Source organism: Podospora pseudopauciseta, chromosome 6 (assembly GCF_035222475.1).
Source record: "Podospora pseudopauciseta strain CBS 411.78 chromosome 6, whole genome shotgun sequence".
Classification (NCBI taxonomy): domain Eukaryota; kingdom Fungi; phylum Ascomycota; class Sordariomycetes; order Sordariales; family Podosporaceae; genus Podospora; species Podospora pseudopauciseta.
The window spans coordinates 3,797,008-3,809,533 of record NC_085895.1 but is presented as its reverse complement, the minus strand read 5'-3'; the positions used below and the strand labels follow the sequence as shown (position 1 = coordinate 3,809,533).

The following is a 12,526-nucleotide window of genomic DNA, read 5'->3' as shown; positions in this document are numbered from 1 at the left end:
ACCCTGAATCTTTCTTGATTATTTTTCACGGTTCGAGTACTGAATAAGCAACAGACTTCTCTCCCTTTTTGGCGAGCGTGTGACCGAACAGTTCATGACTGGATCACTAGGGTGGGCAGACAATGTCATCTTGGCGATGGCACCACTCGGCATAGTCACCATCATCGTTGCCGCTATTCGCGTTGGTGGTCCGCTTTGGATGAAAAGAATTATCGGAAGAAGCCGGGAGCCAATGGCAAGCGCTGAGATGGAATTGATGTCTTCAACTTCACCAGATGTCAGCGAGCTGTGGAATGGTCAAGGTCTGGTACGCGTAGCTGGAACAGGGCCCGTCCACCAGTTCATGATACTGCCCTCCACGTCACCCAAAACAACAGACGTCGTGTGGTCTGTCCTCCAACATCCAGAGTTAGAGGAGACATCATCGAAAAGTTTCTTGCGGTCGTTCTTCGCTATGCTATCACCGAACCGTCACAGAGAGAGACAGATTAACCTGGATGAGACAGGGGTCTGCGAGCCGCCCCTCAAGCTTGAAGAATCAAGTGGCCAACCGCAGAACTCTTTCCTCCTGGTCGAGAAGTCGGGTGCAGCTCCAAACATCAGTTTGAACCTTCATGGGAGCACCAAATTCGAACTCGGTCTGATGGCGGTCTTTGGCACGATGCTCCAGTTTGCGGTCCTTGCCTTCTGTGGTTGGACTGCGTACTGGCCTCATGAGCCTGGCTCTATTTTACTCAAGGACGAAGAGCCGGCCGAGCGCTACGCGTTTCCCTGTACCCTAAGCGGGACATTGCTGTTAGTTGTCGGGCTCATTCTCTGCGCTCACGTGGTGGAGTCGAGAACCATCGAAACAGAGTTTAGAGCGGGGGGCAAGACGAGCGGGCGTTTACTTTGGATCCAGAGGGCGGCAACGGTCAGCGATCAGACCTTTGGGTCATACGCACTTTACGCTGACAGAGATCCATTTGTCTTGCGAACCTCTCGACGCGCCGATACTGTCAGTAGACGCACGAAAACGAACAAAGGTCAAATCATCAATGAAGGTCTTGAAGCTTTCCGCCAAACAGAAACAATCATTGGAGTCTCAATAGGACTTATCGGTTTTGTCGTACAGTTCATTGGTCTTCGCGGTATGAGTTGGTCCGCTGCGCTTGCTCAGTTGATCGCAACGTTGGCCATGACAGCTATCCGAGCATGGGCTCGCAGAGAGTCGGACAGCTCGTTCCACGCCATCCCTTTGGATCCGGGCTTCGAGCTTGATTGGGTCGCTTCTAACCTTGGGCCCTACGGTGATATAGAGGAAAGCTTGGACGTGGAAAATATGCCTCCAGGTTTCTCAGAAGACAAAAGTCTCGACTTGCCGGCTAAAATGAACAGTAAGGGACTGTTTCAGACACGAGCTAGCCTCGCTTCTTTGGTCGGGCTCCCATCTCATTGGCCTCGAGTCGGAGCTGTCGAAGCCATCAAACTCGTTAGCGCGATTGAGAAAACGCTGGATCTGCTGCTGAAAGATGAAGATGAATTCACATGGCAACATCAAGCTTTCAACAACCGAACAATCGAGATGCGAGCCGAGAGAAAGCATGGAAAGTGGCAGGCTACCCAGTTAGGCAGTGTCTTTGAAGCAGCTTTGTCGTTATGGATTTTCTCTGTGAGAAATGCACCACCCAACGTTCTCGGTGTAAGCGGGGCCTCGGACGCCAAACCAACGCAGACAGATCAGTGGCTGATGGGTAAAGAGCCCGGCCTTATTATACTTGATCAATGGTCATACCGTCTTGCCAGGGATCTTTACTACTGGCTTCCTGCAAATATCGGTAGCTCGGTTGTTGTCTCGACCAAAGTTGAGAGCCCGGCAACGAATTCATCGGCCAGTCCTGCCGCTCCTAAAAAGAACAGAGACGAATCAAGGCCCTCATCGAGTTCACCCGGCTCATCCAACTCATCCGACTCGTCATCGGGTTCCACATCACAAGTTCGCAAAATCTCAGCACCCCGTGTAGTTGGTTTCGGAGGCAGCGCATATTCGAGTTCCTATTTGGTACAAGGCAGTCTATGGAATGCCGAAAAAAAGCACCAGCTCATTGCGGCAGAGATGTCGACATCTTTGCCATCCTTGTACACACAGCATATCTATGCAGTTTTCATGCAGGGGCTATCTCATGTTGTTTCCGAGATATCAAACGATGATTCGACATGGTGGGAAGAAAAGTCCGGAGATCACTCGAGTGGAATGTTAAGCAACATCAATGTCTCCAACCTGGTTTATTTCTTGCAGGAGATCCAGCTCTTTACGCCAAAGGAAGCGTACTTGGCAATCATTTCCTCACTCAGCAAAAACAACAATCTCGCAAAGCCTGAGACGGTTCTCCGCAATATGTTACTGAGTGCCCATCATAAACGACGCTGCGATGAGGTGGTACCCAGGCTTCTTTCTCGATTTCGGGATAAGGAATCTGTCGTCCACTTCGAACATGCCCCAAGCTTTCTTCGCGCAGGTCTCAGGAAACGGACATCGGCCTTACTATGGAGCTGTGTCAACCTGATACCATGTAAGAGCTTCCAAAGTGGCAATGAGGGCAAGCTTTTTCATTTCGAATACCGCAAGATGAGGCCTTTTCGACTACCATACTCTAAAGAAACGATGCATGCCGTTGAAAATTGGAGTTATAACGACGCCGAGGATCTTGCTTACTTGATGCTATCCTACATCTGGCAGAATCGTCTCGATCCTGACCATCATATACGAGCCTGGCCCTTGTACGTAAACGTCCGGAGAGGAGAAAAGAGGAAGGAATACTATCGTCGCATGCTGCGGTATTGCCAACATAGCACGCTACACCAAGCTTTCAGAAGCGGCTCTCAAGACGAGATGAATGCTGCACTCCTCGAGGGAAAGGACATCAGTGAAGGGGACATTTGGGGATGGAGGGTTCTCCATTATGCCGCCGCGCTCATGGCTTCGAATACAGATCCGCGCTTCCCAGCGGCACTTGAGGCTTTAAAGATCGCACCAAGCATGATTGACACCCGTGACCTGATAGGGTGGACACCGTTACATTATGCGGCAAAGAACCCCAACGCGGGTCGGCTTTTGGATCATATCCTGGAGCACAGCAATGCAAACGAGTATGACAGTGAATCAGCCCTTGACTTGTCAACACCACCTCACTGTGCAGCCGAAATGGGGCTGGTCAATCACATCGAGAAGCTTCGGCGGTTCAAGCCTACTCGTGTCGTGAAGAAATGGTTCAGTTCCCGTGATCACATGGGCTTTACACCCTTACACAGAGCCATTCTGGGAGGACACGTCGAGGCAACGAGGGCAATCTTGACAGCCGTGAGCCAATGGTGGGGAAGAGAGGAGTATTGGCTTCCGGTACAGGAACATTGGAGATATATTCATTTTGCTATTTGGTCAGGAAAGATGGAAATATTCGAGCTTTTTCCTGTTGACAGAGATTTGGTGCTTGATTGGATAACCTGGGCAGACATAAACGGACTCACGCCTCTTCACATGGCTGTGGCACGCGGCAACACGGACTTTGTCAAGGTCTTGATAGAAAGGTTCACGGGTGCAGAGAGTCCAGACATGGATGGGAATCAATTGAGCCGGAAGGATGAGGCAGGTTACACACCTCTGGATATCGCGAAGCAAGAGGGCTTCGACGAGATTTGCACTCTTCTTCAAGAGGCCGGCGCCGAGCTGGGAACCCCGGACCGGAATAAATTTGTGTGGGACCGAGCAGATCCCATGATGCAACTACCCATCTAGGTGGATCGCGGACAAGGTGTCAGTAAATCTCTCTGTCAGAGATAACGTCTATATTTACCAACAACCTATCGTGAGTTCATCGAGTCTGTTTCGCGGATACCAGATCCCTAGAATCTTACATTGTTTTACATGCACTTCTTGAACCGGCTCGATGGGCAAAAAGACTCTCGAGCTTCACCCTTCCCGTTCCGATCCAATGACCAAAATGTGTGACTTTGCACAACTGGAGAAACGTCCGAAGAGAAAGCATCAATGTAGAGAGTGAAAGTCCCGAGGACGTGGGCAAGCTCTGACCTGTACCATACAGGGAGGAATCAAACATGGCCTCCTGCCTTCAGACACCACAGCTTTGTTGCCACCTCTGGAACCTGGGGTAGGTTGGAAGCTGAATCCAGATTGCGGGATTTCTGCTACCTACAATGTCTCCGACTCAAGGTGCGTTGGTGGAGTGCCACACTTGTACAGTGTGTCGTGACGTTTGACATGATCGCACAACGATGGCAAAAGACAGCTGGCAGTTGCTGTATTGATCAAGGGAAAAGAGGTATTCCCCGAGCCGAACAACCGCCACGCGATTGACGGTCTTGTAAGATGAATGAACTAAGGTAAGGTACAGTGTGGAAGTGTTGTGCAAAAGGTCATTCTACGGAAACGTCAATGGTGTCACCAGCGCATAGCTTCATCAGCCTGGTCATTGGGAAACACGGAGAAGCCTTGACAGGAGGCACAACGCCAGTCACTTGGAAGCACCGAGGAGACTTGACAGCAAGTCCGAACGAACACAACACGCGTTGACATGTTGTATACACCCGAAGCCGTGGACCCCTTGCCATTAGGTAGAGACAGAAACTACAAAGACCCCCTGTCTTTCCTCTTCGTTTTCATCACCTCTCTCATCACAAACAATTTCATCTTCTCAAAACACCAAGGTCAACTTCAATTTCAATTCTTCCCACGTTCAGTCCAAACCAACCACCAAAATGCATCTCCCCACCCTCATCCCCTTCCTCACCCTCCTCACCCCTACCCTCTCCCACACTATCTCTGAGCAGCGGATGCGAATGCTCTCCGGCGGTCGATTTGGCCCCTCCCAGTCCGGCAACAACCACTTCACCAACGGCAAGCGATACTTTATAAACCCCAAACCAGAAAACCCGGCAGGAGCCGGGGTGTTATCCGGCATAGATCCCACAAGAGTCACATCCAACAGCATCATGGACTCCCAATCCGACAAGAGAGACCTCATCTACCCAAAACCGCAAACGCCGGCAGGAGCTGGGGTTATAACAGGCATCGACGACAAGAGGATACCCGTCAACAAGAGAGACGCCTGCGAATTTTCCAGCTGCGACGCCTGCTACAAGAAGGAGCTGGCCTGTGTCAACTGCGCAAAGGACTACACGGTGGACAACTTTGCGCCTTGCATGCTTTGGTAAGTTCTTCCACCCCCCACACCCGGCCCTCCTCTCTGTGTGTGGTTGATGCCAGGAGATGCTAATGTGGAGTGATCAGTCTTGATCGGTGTCAGAGCAACTGTTGTTAGTTGGTGAGAGGAAGAGCGATATCATGAGGTATAAGGGGTGGGACTTGGGTGGGGTGGGTGAGAGGGCATCAAGATTGTCAAACTCAGCATGGAGGAATTGGTGTTTCGTTCATTGGATAACCTGTGGGTCTGCTAGTGTTCAATCGTTAGCAATTCTATACATTTCGTTTGTCCAGTTCATAAAAGCGGCTCTTCTCAGGGTCTTCTCAGGGGCTCTTTGTCGTCCCACTTTCAAGCCTCAAGTAACAGCTTTCACAGCTACTAATCCAGCGTCTTCCACAAAGGTCCTCAAGTATGTGCATCATTAATAATAAAAAAAAAAAAAAAAAAAAAGGCTAAGCCCCTATGTTGCTGAAAATCGTATATAGAGCAACCGATATCAACAGTTCATCCCCTCTAAAATCCAGAATATTACCCGTATTACTTTCCAAAACTCCTTCGCTTGCTAAGTGAATTGCTTCATGGGTATAAAACATGATAAAAGCCTCCTGTCGGGTTCATTCCTCGACAATATGTACCGGGGAGGTGTCCCAGTCCTCAAAATACAGCTGATGGCACCAGTAGAGTGGACTTTCGTACTGGTGCGTCTTTCGCAGGCTCAAAACATCATTCTCTGAGAAATCGTTAGTCATGAGGCATGTCACTGCATTGTTTCGAAAATGCATACCTTTGCGTCGTATGATGGTCTGTGTCTCCTCCATCAGAGCAACCTCCTTCGGCTGCAGCTTGGCCAGCTCTGCAGTCTTCTCCTTCTTCCAGTCCAGCCGCAGGGGCGCAGACCCGTTGCACACAAAGTGGAAGCGCGAGAGGATGACCTTGGCGGTATGAAATGCCCCTTCGAGGAACGAAGTGTTGGAGTACTTGGTCTGTCGGCACTGTTAGCTATACATCCACAGGGGCAGTTATGGTCACACATACCGGCATGCTGTGGAGTCTCGCATGGAATGCCGAATGTTTAGCCAGTCTCTCAATGTGGTTGAGGATGATAAAAGCAGACAGGTACACCTCGAACCACACTTCCGGCCGTGCTGGGCTGATCAGCTGCTCGAACTTCTTGATCACCCGTTCACGCAACGGCTGCAGAAAATGCCTGATGACAATCTGATCAAGAAGCGTGTCCATGATCGGCGGGATCGGGATCTTGCCCTTGTGTGGGTTCTCAGGATTCTGGACCGGTGACATGCCGAGCGTGTCTGTCCATTCTCCGCATATCTCCCATGGGATTTCGATCATTCGGGAAACAGCCCACATATCGAGAGTATCGGCAACGAGAGAGTCCTACTGTCGTTAGCCACATGACAAAAATGGGAACGAACCGTTATGGACATACCGGTTTTCTCCGTGCATATTCCATTGCCGTTGAAACAGTCTTCCAAGTCAAACCGTCATCCTGCTGACCCCTCAACGATTCGAGATAGGACCCTTTGGCGGCGTCAATGTATTGCCGGAAATGGGCGTGAACTTTGTCCAGATTGGTGAGGGTAAACGGTGGTATCTTCATCTCGTGAATCATTCCGGCTGAATCTTTCCAGTAATACGAGAGTTTATCGGTGGGCTCTGGCTTGAACTCGGAGGCATACACGGTCAAACGATGGTGACCCATTCTTTGACTAAGTTTCAGCGTACGGACAGGGACATCGGGGGCGGAAAGATCCTCGAGCTTAAACTCGACAAGACGTCTGGTGAACAATGGCTCGTTAGCTGCAGGACCTAGAAAGGTGTCAGTCCATGGCACTCTGTGAGCCGAGGAAACAGCGCTCATACCGGCACGGAAGAACATGATGTCGACCAAGGTGGATCGGAAGCAAGGCATGCGAGGGACATTCTTGTAGATCTTGGTGCACGTGCACAGGGTACAGCTGACATAGAGACCTTTGGCGGCGAGATCACACTGAGAACCAGGTTAGTATTAACGATGTGGACCAAATGAATCCCGTGGGGTATCGGCCACAAACCTGTCTCTTTGACCTCTTGCATCGCGCGCATACACCTTCCTTCCGAGCGAGAGCTGTGCGTCGGCGTTTTTCTTCGTCAAAAGGAGTCCGGATTCTGGGGCGTTTCCCAAATGTAGTCATGGTAGCCTTCACCTGGCCACTCTCATCTTCCAGCGATATTCGACGGAGGGTCTGGGGTGTACTGCTCCCAGTGGTGACCTCTTCAAAGGCAGGGCGTTTCTTGGAGAGCCGTCCATCTGGCTTCCCACTCGGCTTATACAAGATGATCTCAAGTGAACCTGCCGAGTTCTTGTCTGCTCCTTTGCGGTTTGGCGGTCGTGGCGATGGACTAGCTCCGTTATTGTGCTCGAATTTGATTTCGGTACTGGCTATCGAGGGACGACGTGATGTATCAAGGTCAAAGGCTGAATTAGGATTGATCCTATGCCGGACTTCGATCGACGGAGAGACTCCCAGTAGAGTTGGGACTGGACTGTCGGGGCCGGGGCTGGAGTCGGAGCTGGATCCGGTATGGTATCCATTAGAGAGAGCATGAGCCAGAGGGCCGAAGGATGAGTTCAGATCCGGACTTAAGAAGCCATCGCAATTGCTGTACGGACCTTCCAATTGAGGAAGGTGAGTTGGCTGGCCGATGATTGGGCCTCCTCCAAATGGTGGGCCGACATTCGACTCGAGGTACTCAAAGTCGTAAATGTCCGCTCGTTGACCCTCGGCGTAGATGGTAGGCGGCGCGTTGGGATAAGACTGTGGGTTGCCGGGGTTGTGGTCGCTATTTCGGGCCGCGATGATCTTGGTCCCGGGGCCGTGGAACTGGGTATCAAAGGAGGCATGGTTCGACGGCACAAGCGCAGAATAAGCACTTGGTCCGGGGCCAAGTGGGTAGTCTCGCCGGTCGGAGGCCGCGTGGAATGTGTCAAAGAAAATCAAGGAACCGAAGGCGGGGTCGAAGAAGGGGGAGTGATCGCCAGCTTCGCCGAAGTGGAACACGGGGCCGAGATCTGTGCTGCCGGTACGGGAGTCCATCTCGGAGGCGACGGCGACGACTGTGACCATATCCTCCATGTTCATCAATCTCAAGGAACACAAGCACAAGGAAAGGACTCGAGTCGTATTCGCGTCAGCATCGCACGCTTGTCATAATCCAGGAATCCAGGATGCGGGTTGTTTGCCGCAAATGCTGTGTCGGGGTAGCGGGATGCGACACTTTGAGATGGCAGATGGCATTTGACGTGGTGGAAAAAAGGGGATGGGCGTTGGAGGCCGCAATGGCGCGCCCAATCATCCAGCCCGGTCCCCTGGTAACGTGGGATTGCTCTTCTGGCTCACCTCATTTCTGTTCTCGGCCTAGCTGCAGGGCTACCGCGAAGCTGATTCGACCATCGTCAATTTTATGCAGGCTTCACAACACGATGCGCGCCTAAAAGGAGGCTCCCGAGGGATATAATTGTTAGCCAAGATCTGGCAAGAGACACCAAAAGTGACACGGCAGGCTCTCATATACAGATTACACAGGACCATGAGGGGGGACCACGCGAAATGTGCCATGCCCAAATTAGCTGTGTAAGGTAGTACGAGCCGGTTTTCAATTCCCCATCTCTGCGGCTACCTAGCAGAATTTCCACTGCACGGACGAGGCTCAGACATGACGAAAACGCCCCCAACCCAGCCCAAAATACCTAGAGGGGTTTGCTTCACGATGGAATAGGAAGACACAGCAACCCTTCCGGTGCTCTTCACGAACACGGCGTTCTCTAGTGTTTCACATGATGACCAGAAATTTACGGTAATCTGCCGCGACGCACACCGCACCTCATCGTGGCATAAGCCAGGCTCCTCAGAAGAGCGGTGCTGGCCGATGAGGCTCTTGAGGCACCGCAGTAGCAGGCAGCTTTAAGGCTGTGACACATTCAAGCTTTTGTTTTTTTTTTTCAAGACAGCTTCGCCCTTTCATAGCTCCGGGACCGGTCGGTCGCCTTGCTCATCTGTTTTCTTTCTTTCCCAGCGTGCAGCACTACGCCAACAAACTTGCAAACGCACCTAGCCTCACTATTCCTTGTCAATATTGACAGTGCCCTGCCTCACCATGAAGCCTAGACCCGGCCTCCCGACCGACATCGAGGCTCTTACAGATGTCATCATCAGAACTATGCCGCTAGATCCGCAATGGGATTATCGGTTTCCGTATCGCCATGAGTATCCTGAGGATCACTACAAATTCACGCGCTTGCTATTCGAGTACTTTCTTGATCCGGCCTACGACGACTGGCAGGTCATGGTAGTGGAGGACAGCCTGGAGACAGGCTGCGAGGATAGACGGGTGGTCTCGTTCAGCGTCTGGGACGTTTCTTATCGCAACAAGAAGCGATACGGGCCCGGCTATGTAACCCAGGATCGCAAGTGTTTCATCATGTTCTTTGCTCACTTCTCCCACCGAAAACCCCGTTCGATCTCCCACCAGAGGTAGCAATAAACTATACGTAGAAGCGTCACACTAATACACCGAACCAAACAGCTGTCACCGAGGTGGAAAAGCAGGGGGGCAGGGCACGCCGGGACGCGAACCACAAGCACTTTCAGGAGTTCTGGAAGGGTCAAATCCGAGCCTACAAGATGTTCTTTGGCAAGATCGGGCCCGACCAGATTCACCTCCAGATTCTTGCCACGTTGCCCGAGTTTCAGCGACGTGGTCATGCCTCCTCGCTCTGCAAATGGGGGATGAAGATGGTTCATCAAGAGCGCCTGAAAGATATTTCAGTCATGGCCAGTCCCATGGGACACAGCCTATACACCTGGCTGGGGTTCAGCCTTGTGGGCACGTTTCATATTCAAGTGGCTGGCGAGGAGGAGATGTTGACACTACACGCCATGAAATACGTCCCCGATTCGAAAGTCTTGAGGGTCGTGGCAGATAATGGTCAGTGTGATTTGATGTGAGACAGCATAGGAAACGGATTTTGTATTTTGGAGTTCATATGATAGAGGTTCTCATGGGAATTCCGGTATGGGCTTGGGTTTCACGACGATACGATTTCATTAGGCATGTAGCGCGCAGAACGGAGATTTCTCACCAAGTTTACTCATGACAATCAAATCTTGACTATACGTTGATTTCGAACATTTTACTTGCTGACGACATGTAGATGGAGGCCTCCCGCCAGACCAGATCATGAGGGCATCCACGCCCACCACCTCAGGCAGCCTTCGTCACATACAACAAACACTCTGCTGCGGACAGATCCAGCAGTCCCAAAACCCAGGGCTGAGTTGTCGCTTTCCGTGATTGCGGAAATGTGGTCTTGAATGATGGTTGACTTACACACTTGACCTTCCTCATACGGCGAAAAGATTCACCGATTTTCTAAATATGTCACCGATGAGAACCGGTGGGGTAGGTAGGTACCTACCTATGTCACTCTTAAATATTATCCTTCCTTTCACTTCGACAGTGGACGTGATCCGGCCACTGTGGATAGGTCAAGACATGCCTCTCCAGAGGAATGGCCCTGACATGAGCCGAGTACCATCACACATCCAAAGCCACCGCCAGGGCATGCACAGTATGCTCCCCAGGACAGTAAGACGGACAGATAGTCGATCCTGGTAAAGAGCTCAGCAGTTTTGAGGCGTATTTTAGATGCTGACTTTATTTTAAGAAATTCTCAATAGGTTCTTCATAAGACTATCTACTCAGCAGAAACTGATAACCACTGCCATATCATCTTGAAGCTCACTTGTCGTTGATAGACACAACAACGGACCCTTGTCCAGCAAGTGGCTGGGGTGGACCTCGGCATCTGGGGAAGTGGGGCTGCGGGAACAAAAGCGGGAAGCTTGACTGACGTACCTACCCCACACCGCTATCGTGCCTAGTTGCCATTCTTATCAACCGCGCATCGTACTGTCTGTTGCGTCAAGAGCGAAGAGAGCCCTGTGGAGGCAAGCTGTCTATGAAAAGACATCAGAGAAGTGCCTGATAACATCCAGACGAGCACGAACACCTAACCTGACGACATGCCTCCGGATACCCCCCTCAACTCGCTCCCCAACGAGGCAAGCTTCGCCATCTTCCCCTTTTCTGTGCTACGCACTGTCATGCTAACCCCCGCCAGCTCCTCCTATCAATCCTCAACGACCTCCCCACCTCCGACCTCCTCCCCCTCACCGCCGTCTCCCACCACTTCTCCTCCATCGCCCTCCGCATCTTCCACCACCGCCTCCACAACCTCGCCGTCTCCCTCTCCCCCTCCGGCCGCCACAAGCTCATCCTAGAATGCTACCACCCCACCGCCAAAATCTCCACCCCCTACCTCTACTGCGAATACTTATCAACCGATCAGTTCTACGATGAGTCTTCCGACTCTGCCCTGCGGAACAGTCTAGGAGAAGTCTACTCCCACTTCAAACCCGTTCTCCAAGACGAGAACCGCCGTCCTCGAACGCGCTATCCCCGACGACGACCTGAACCTGAAGAAGAGGAGGAGAAAACTGTTCCCCATCAGGATATCTACCTTGATGCTGATGAGGGGTTTTCTCAACTCTGCGTTATCACGAATCTAGTCAAGCTCGGACCGAAGCCTGGGCTTTTTCTGTCACACGTTAACATCTCCGAGGGGCTTATCCGTCTTAAACGTAACTTTCTGTCGACGGCATCGTCAAATAGGACAGCAGAGTCAGAGGTACTGTGGGCAGATACGAAGCAGACTATCGGACTCAAGTTCAAGATTGAAGAAAAGGACACAGGAATAGAAAGGCCGGTATTGGTGGCGGAGGGGGAGGAACTGCCGGTGGCGTACAGGCTGCAGTTTGAGGAGTTGGTCGTCAGAACGGGGGAGTTGCTAGAGGCGTTTGAGGGGGCCGAGAGGCAGGAGGGGGAGGTTGATGGCGAAGGAAGAGAAGGTAGGGCTGTGGTTATTGCTGCTTTTTGATGGCTTGGTTTTGCGCTTTCCTGGAAATACCGTCTGAGTCATTTCGGCCATGCTATCATGGCGGAATAGAGAACAACAAAGGCGAACTCTACCCGGACCAGATCAGGACAGCTGACGATCAGGACAACGAGTACTGGAAGCGAACAACACTAAGATGAATGAGTTGTTCTGGTGTTTTTTCGCTCCTGGCATGGGATATTTGGCCGTTTACTGAGCCTCTAAGCCAGGATGACCTGGTTCTGATGCTCAATAGCAACGCCAAAAATATCCCGTGTCGGTATGATGATCAGAAACGAGGAGCAGTTTGCCGGCACCAACATCCTGGGAA

At 51.5% G+C, this 12,526-nt stretch overlaps 6 protein-coding genes across 6 annotated transcripts; 5 read left to right on the top strand and 1 right to left on the bottom strand.

Annotated features, from left to right (window-relative positions):
- Positions 1 to 454: 454 nt before the first annotated feature.
- Positions 455 to 1,404, top strand: QC763_0099750 (uncharacterized protein; the record flags this gene model as incomplete). The annotated part of the gene is given in 2 exon segments (XM_062906385.1): positions 455 to 1,376; positions 1,394 to 1,404. 2 exon segments carry the CDS (start codon positions 455 to 457, stop codon positions 1,402 to 1,404), a joined length of 933 nt encoding a protein of 310 aa, XP_062763521.1.
- A 1,240-nt stretch (positions 1,405 to 2,644) lies between these two features.
- On the top strand, positions 2,645 to 3,775 carry QC763_0099740 (uncharacterized protein; the record flags this gene model as incomplete). The annotated part of the gene is made up of 1 exon (XM_062906384.1): positions 2,645 to 3,775. One exon carries the CDS (start codon positions 2,645 to 2,647, stop codon positions 3,773 to 3,775), a length of 1,131 nt encoding a protein of 376 aa, XP_062763520.1.
- A 980-nt stretch (positions 3,776 to 4,755) lies between these two features.
- On the top strand, positions 4,756 to 5,211 carry QC763_609420 (uncharacterized protein; the record flags this gene model as incomplete). The annotated part of the gene is made up of 1 exon (XM_062914766.1): positions 4,756 to 5,211. One exon carries the CDS (start codon positions 4,756 to 4,758, stop codon positions 5,209 to 5,211), a length of 456 nt encoding a protein of 151 aa, XP_062763519.1.
- Positions 5,212 to 5,588: 377 nt separating this feature from the next.
- Positions 5,589 to 8,783, bottom strand: QC763_609410 (uncharacterized protein). Its single transcript, XM_062914765.1, has 5 exons — positions 7,274 to 8,783; positions 6,649 to 7,209; positions 6,237 to 6,596; positions 5,986 to 6,184; positions 5,589 to 5,931 (listed from the first exon to the last, which is right to left on the bottom strand). The coding sequence occupies exons 1-5, from the start codon at positions 8,339 to 8,341 to the stop codon at positions 5,816 to 5,818; spliced, it is 2,304 nt and encodes a 767-aa protein (XP_062763518.1). The 5' UTR covers positions 8,342 to 8,783; the 3' UTR covers positions 5,589 to 5,815.
- A 573-nt stretch (positions 8,784 to 9,356) lies between these two features.
- On the top strand, positions 9,357 to 10,207 carry QC763_609400 (uncharacterized protein; the record flags this gene model as incomplete). Its single annotated transcript, XM_062914764.1, has 2 exons — positions 9,357 to 9,666; positions 9,786 to 10,207. 2 exons carry the CDS (start codon positions 9,357 to 9,359, stop codon positions 10,205 to 10,207), a joined length of 732 nt encoding a protein of 243 aa, XP_062763517.1.
- A 1,077-nt stretch (positions 10,208 to 11,284) lies between these two features.
- Positions 11,285 to 12,198, top strand: QC763_609390 (uncharacterized protein; the record flags this gene model as incomplete). The annotated part of the gene is made up of 2 exons (XM_062914763.1): positions 11,285 to 11,350; positions 11,383 to 12,198. The coding sequence occupies 2 exons, from the start codon at positions 11,285 to 11,287 to the stop codon at positions 12,196 to 12,198; spliced, it is 882 nt and encodes a 293-aa protein (XP_062763516.1).
- Positions 12,199 to 12,526: the final 328 nt, after the last annotated feature.

Coding starts and splice junctions, on each gene's coding strand:
- QC763_609410 (XM_062914765.1), bottom strand. CDS start 8,341: ATGAACATGGAGGATATGGTCACAGTCGTCGCCGTCGCCTCCGAGATG. Junction 7,210..7,273: donor GCAAGAGGTCAAAGAGACAG/GTTTGTGGCCGA, acceptor CCTGGTTCTCAG/TGTGATCTCGCCGCCAAAGG. Junction 6,597..6,648: donor AATATGCACGGAGAAAACCG/GTATGTCCATAA, acceptor TAACGACAGTAG/GACTCTCTCGTTGCCGATAC.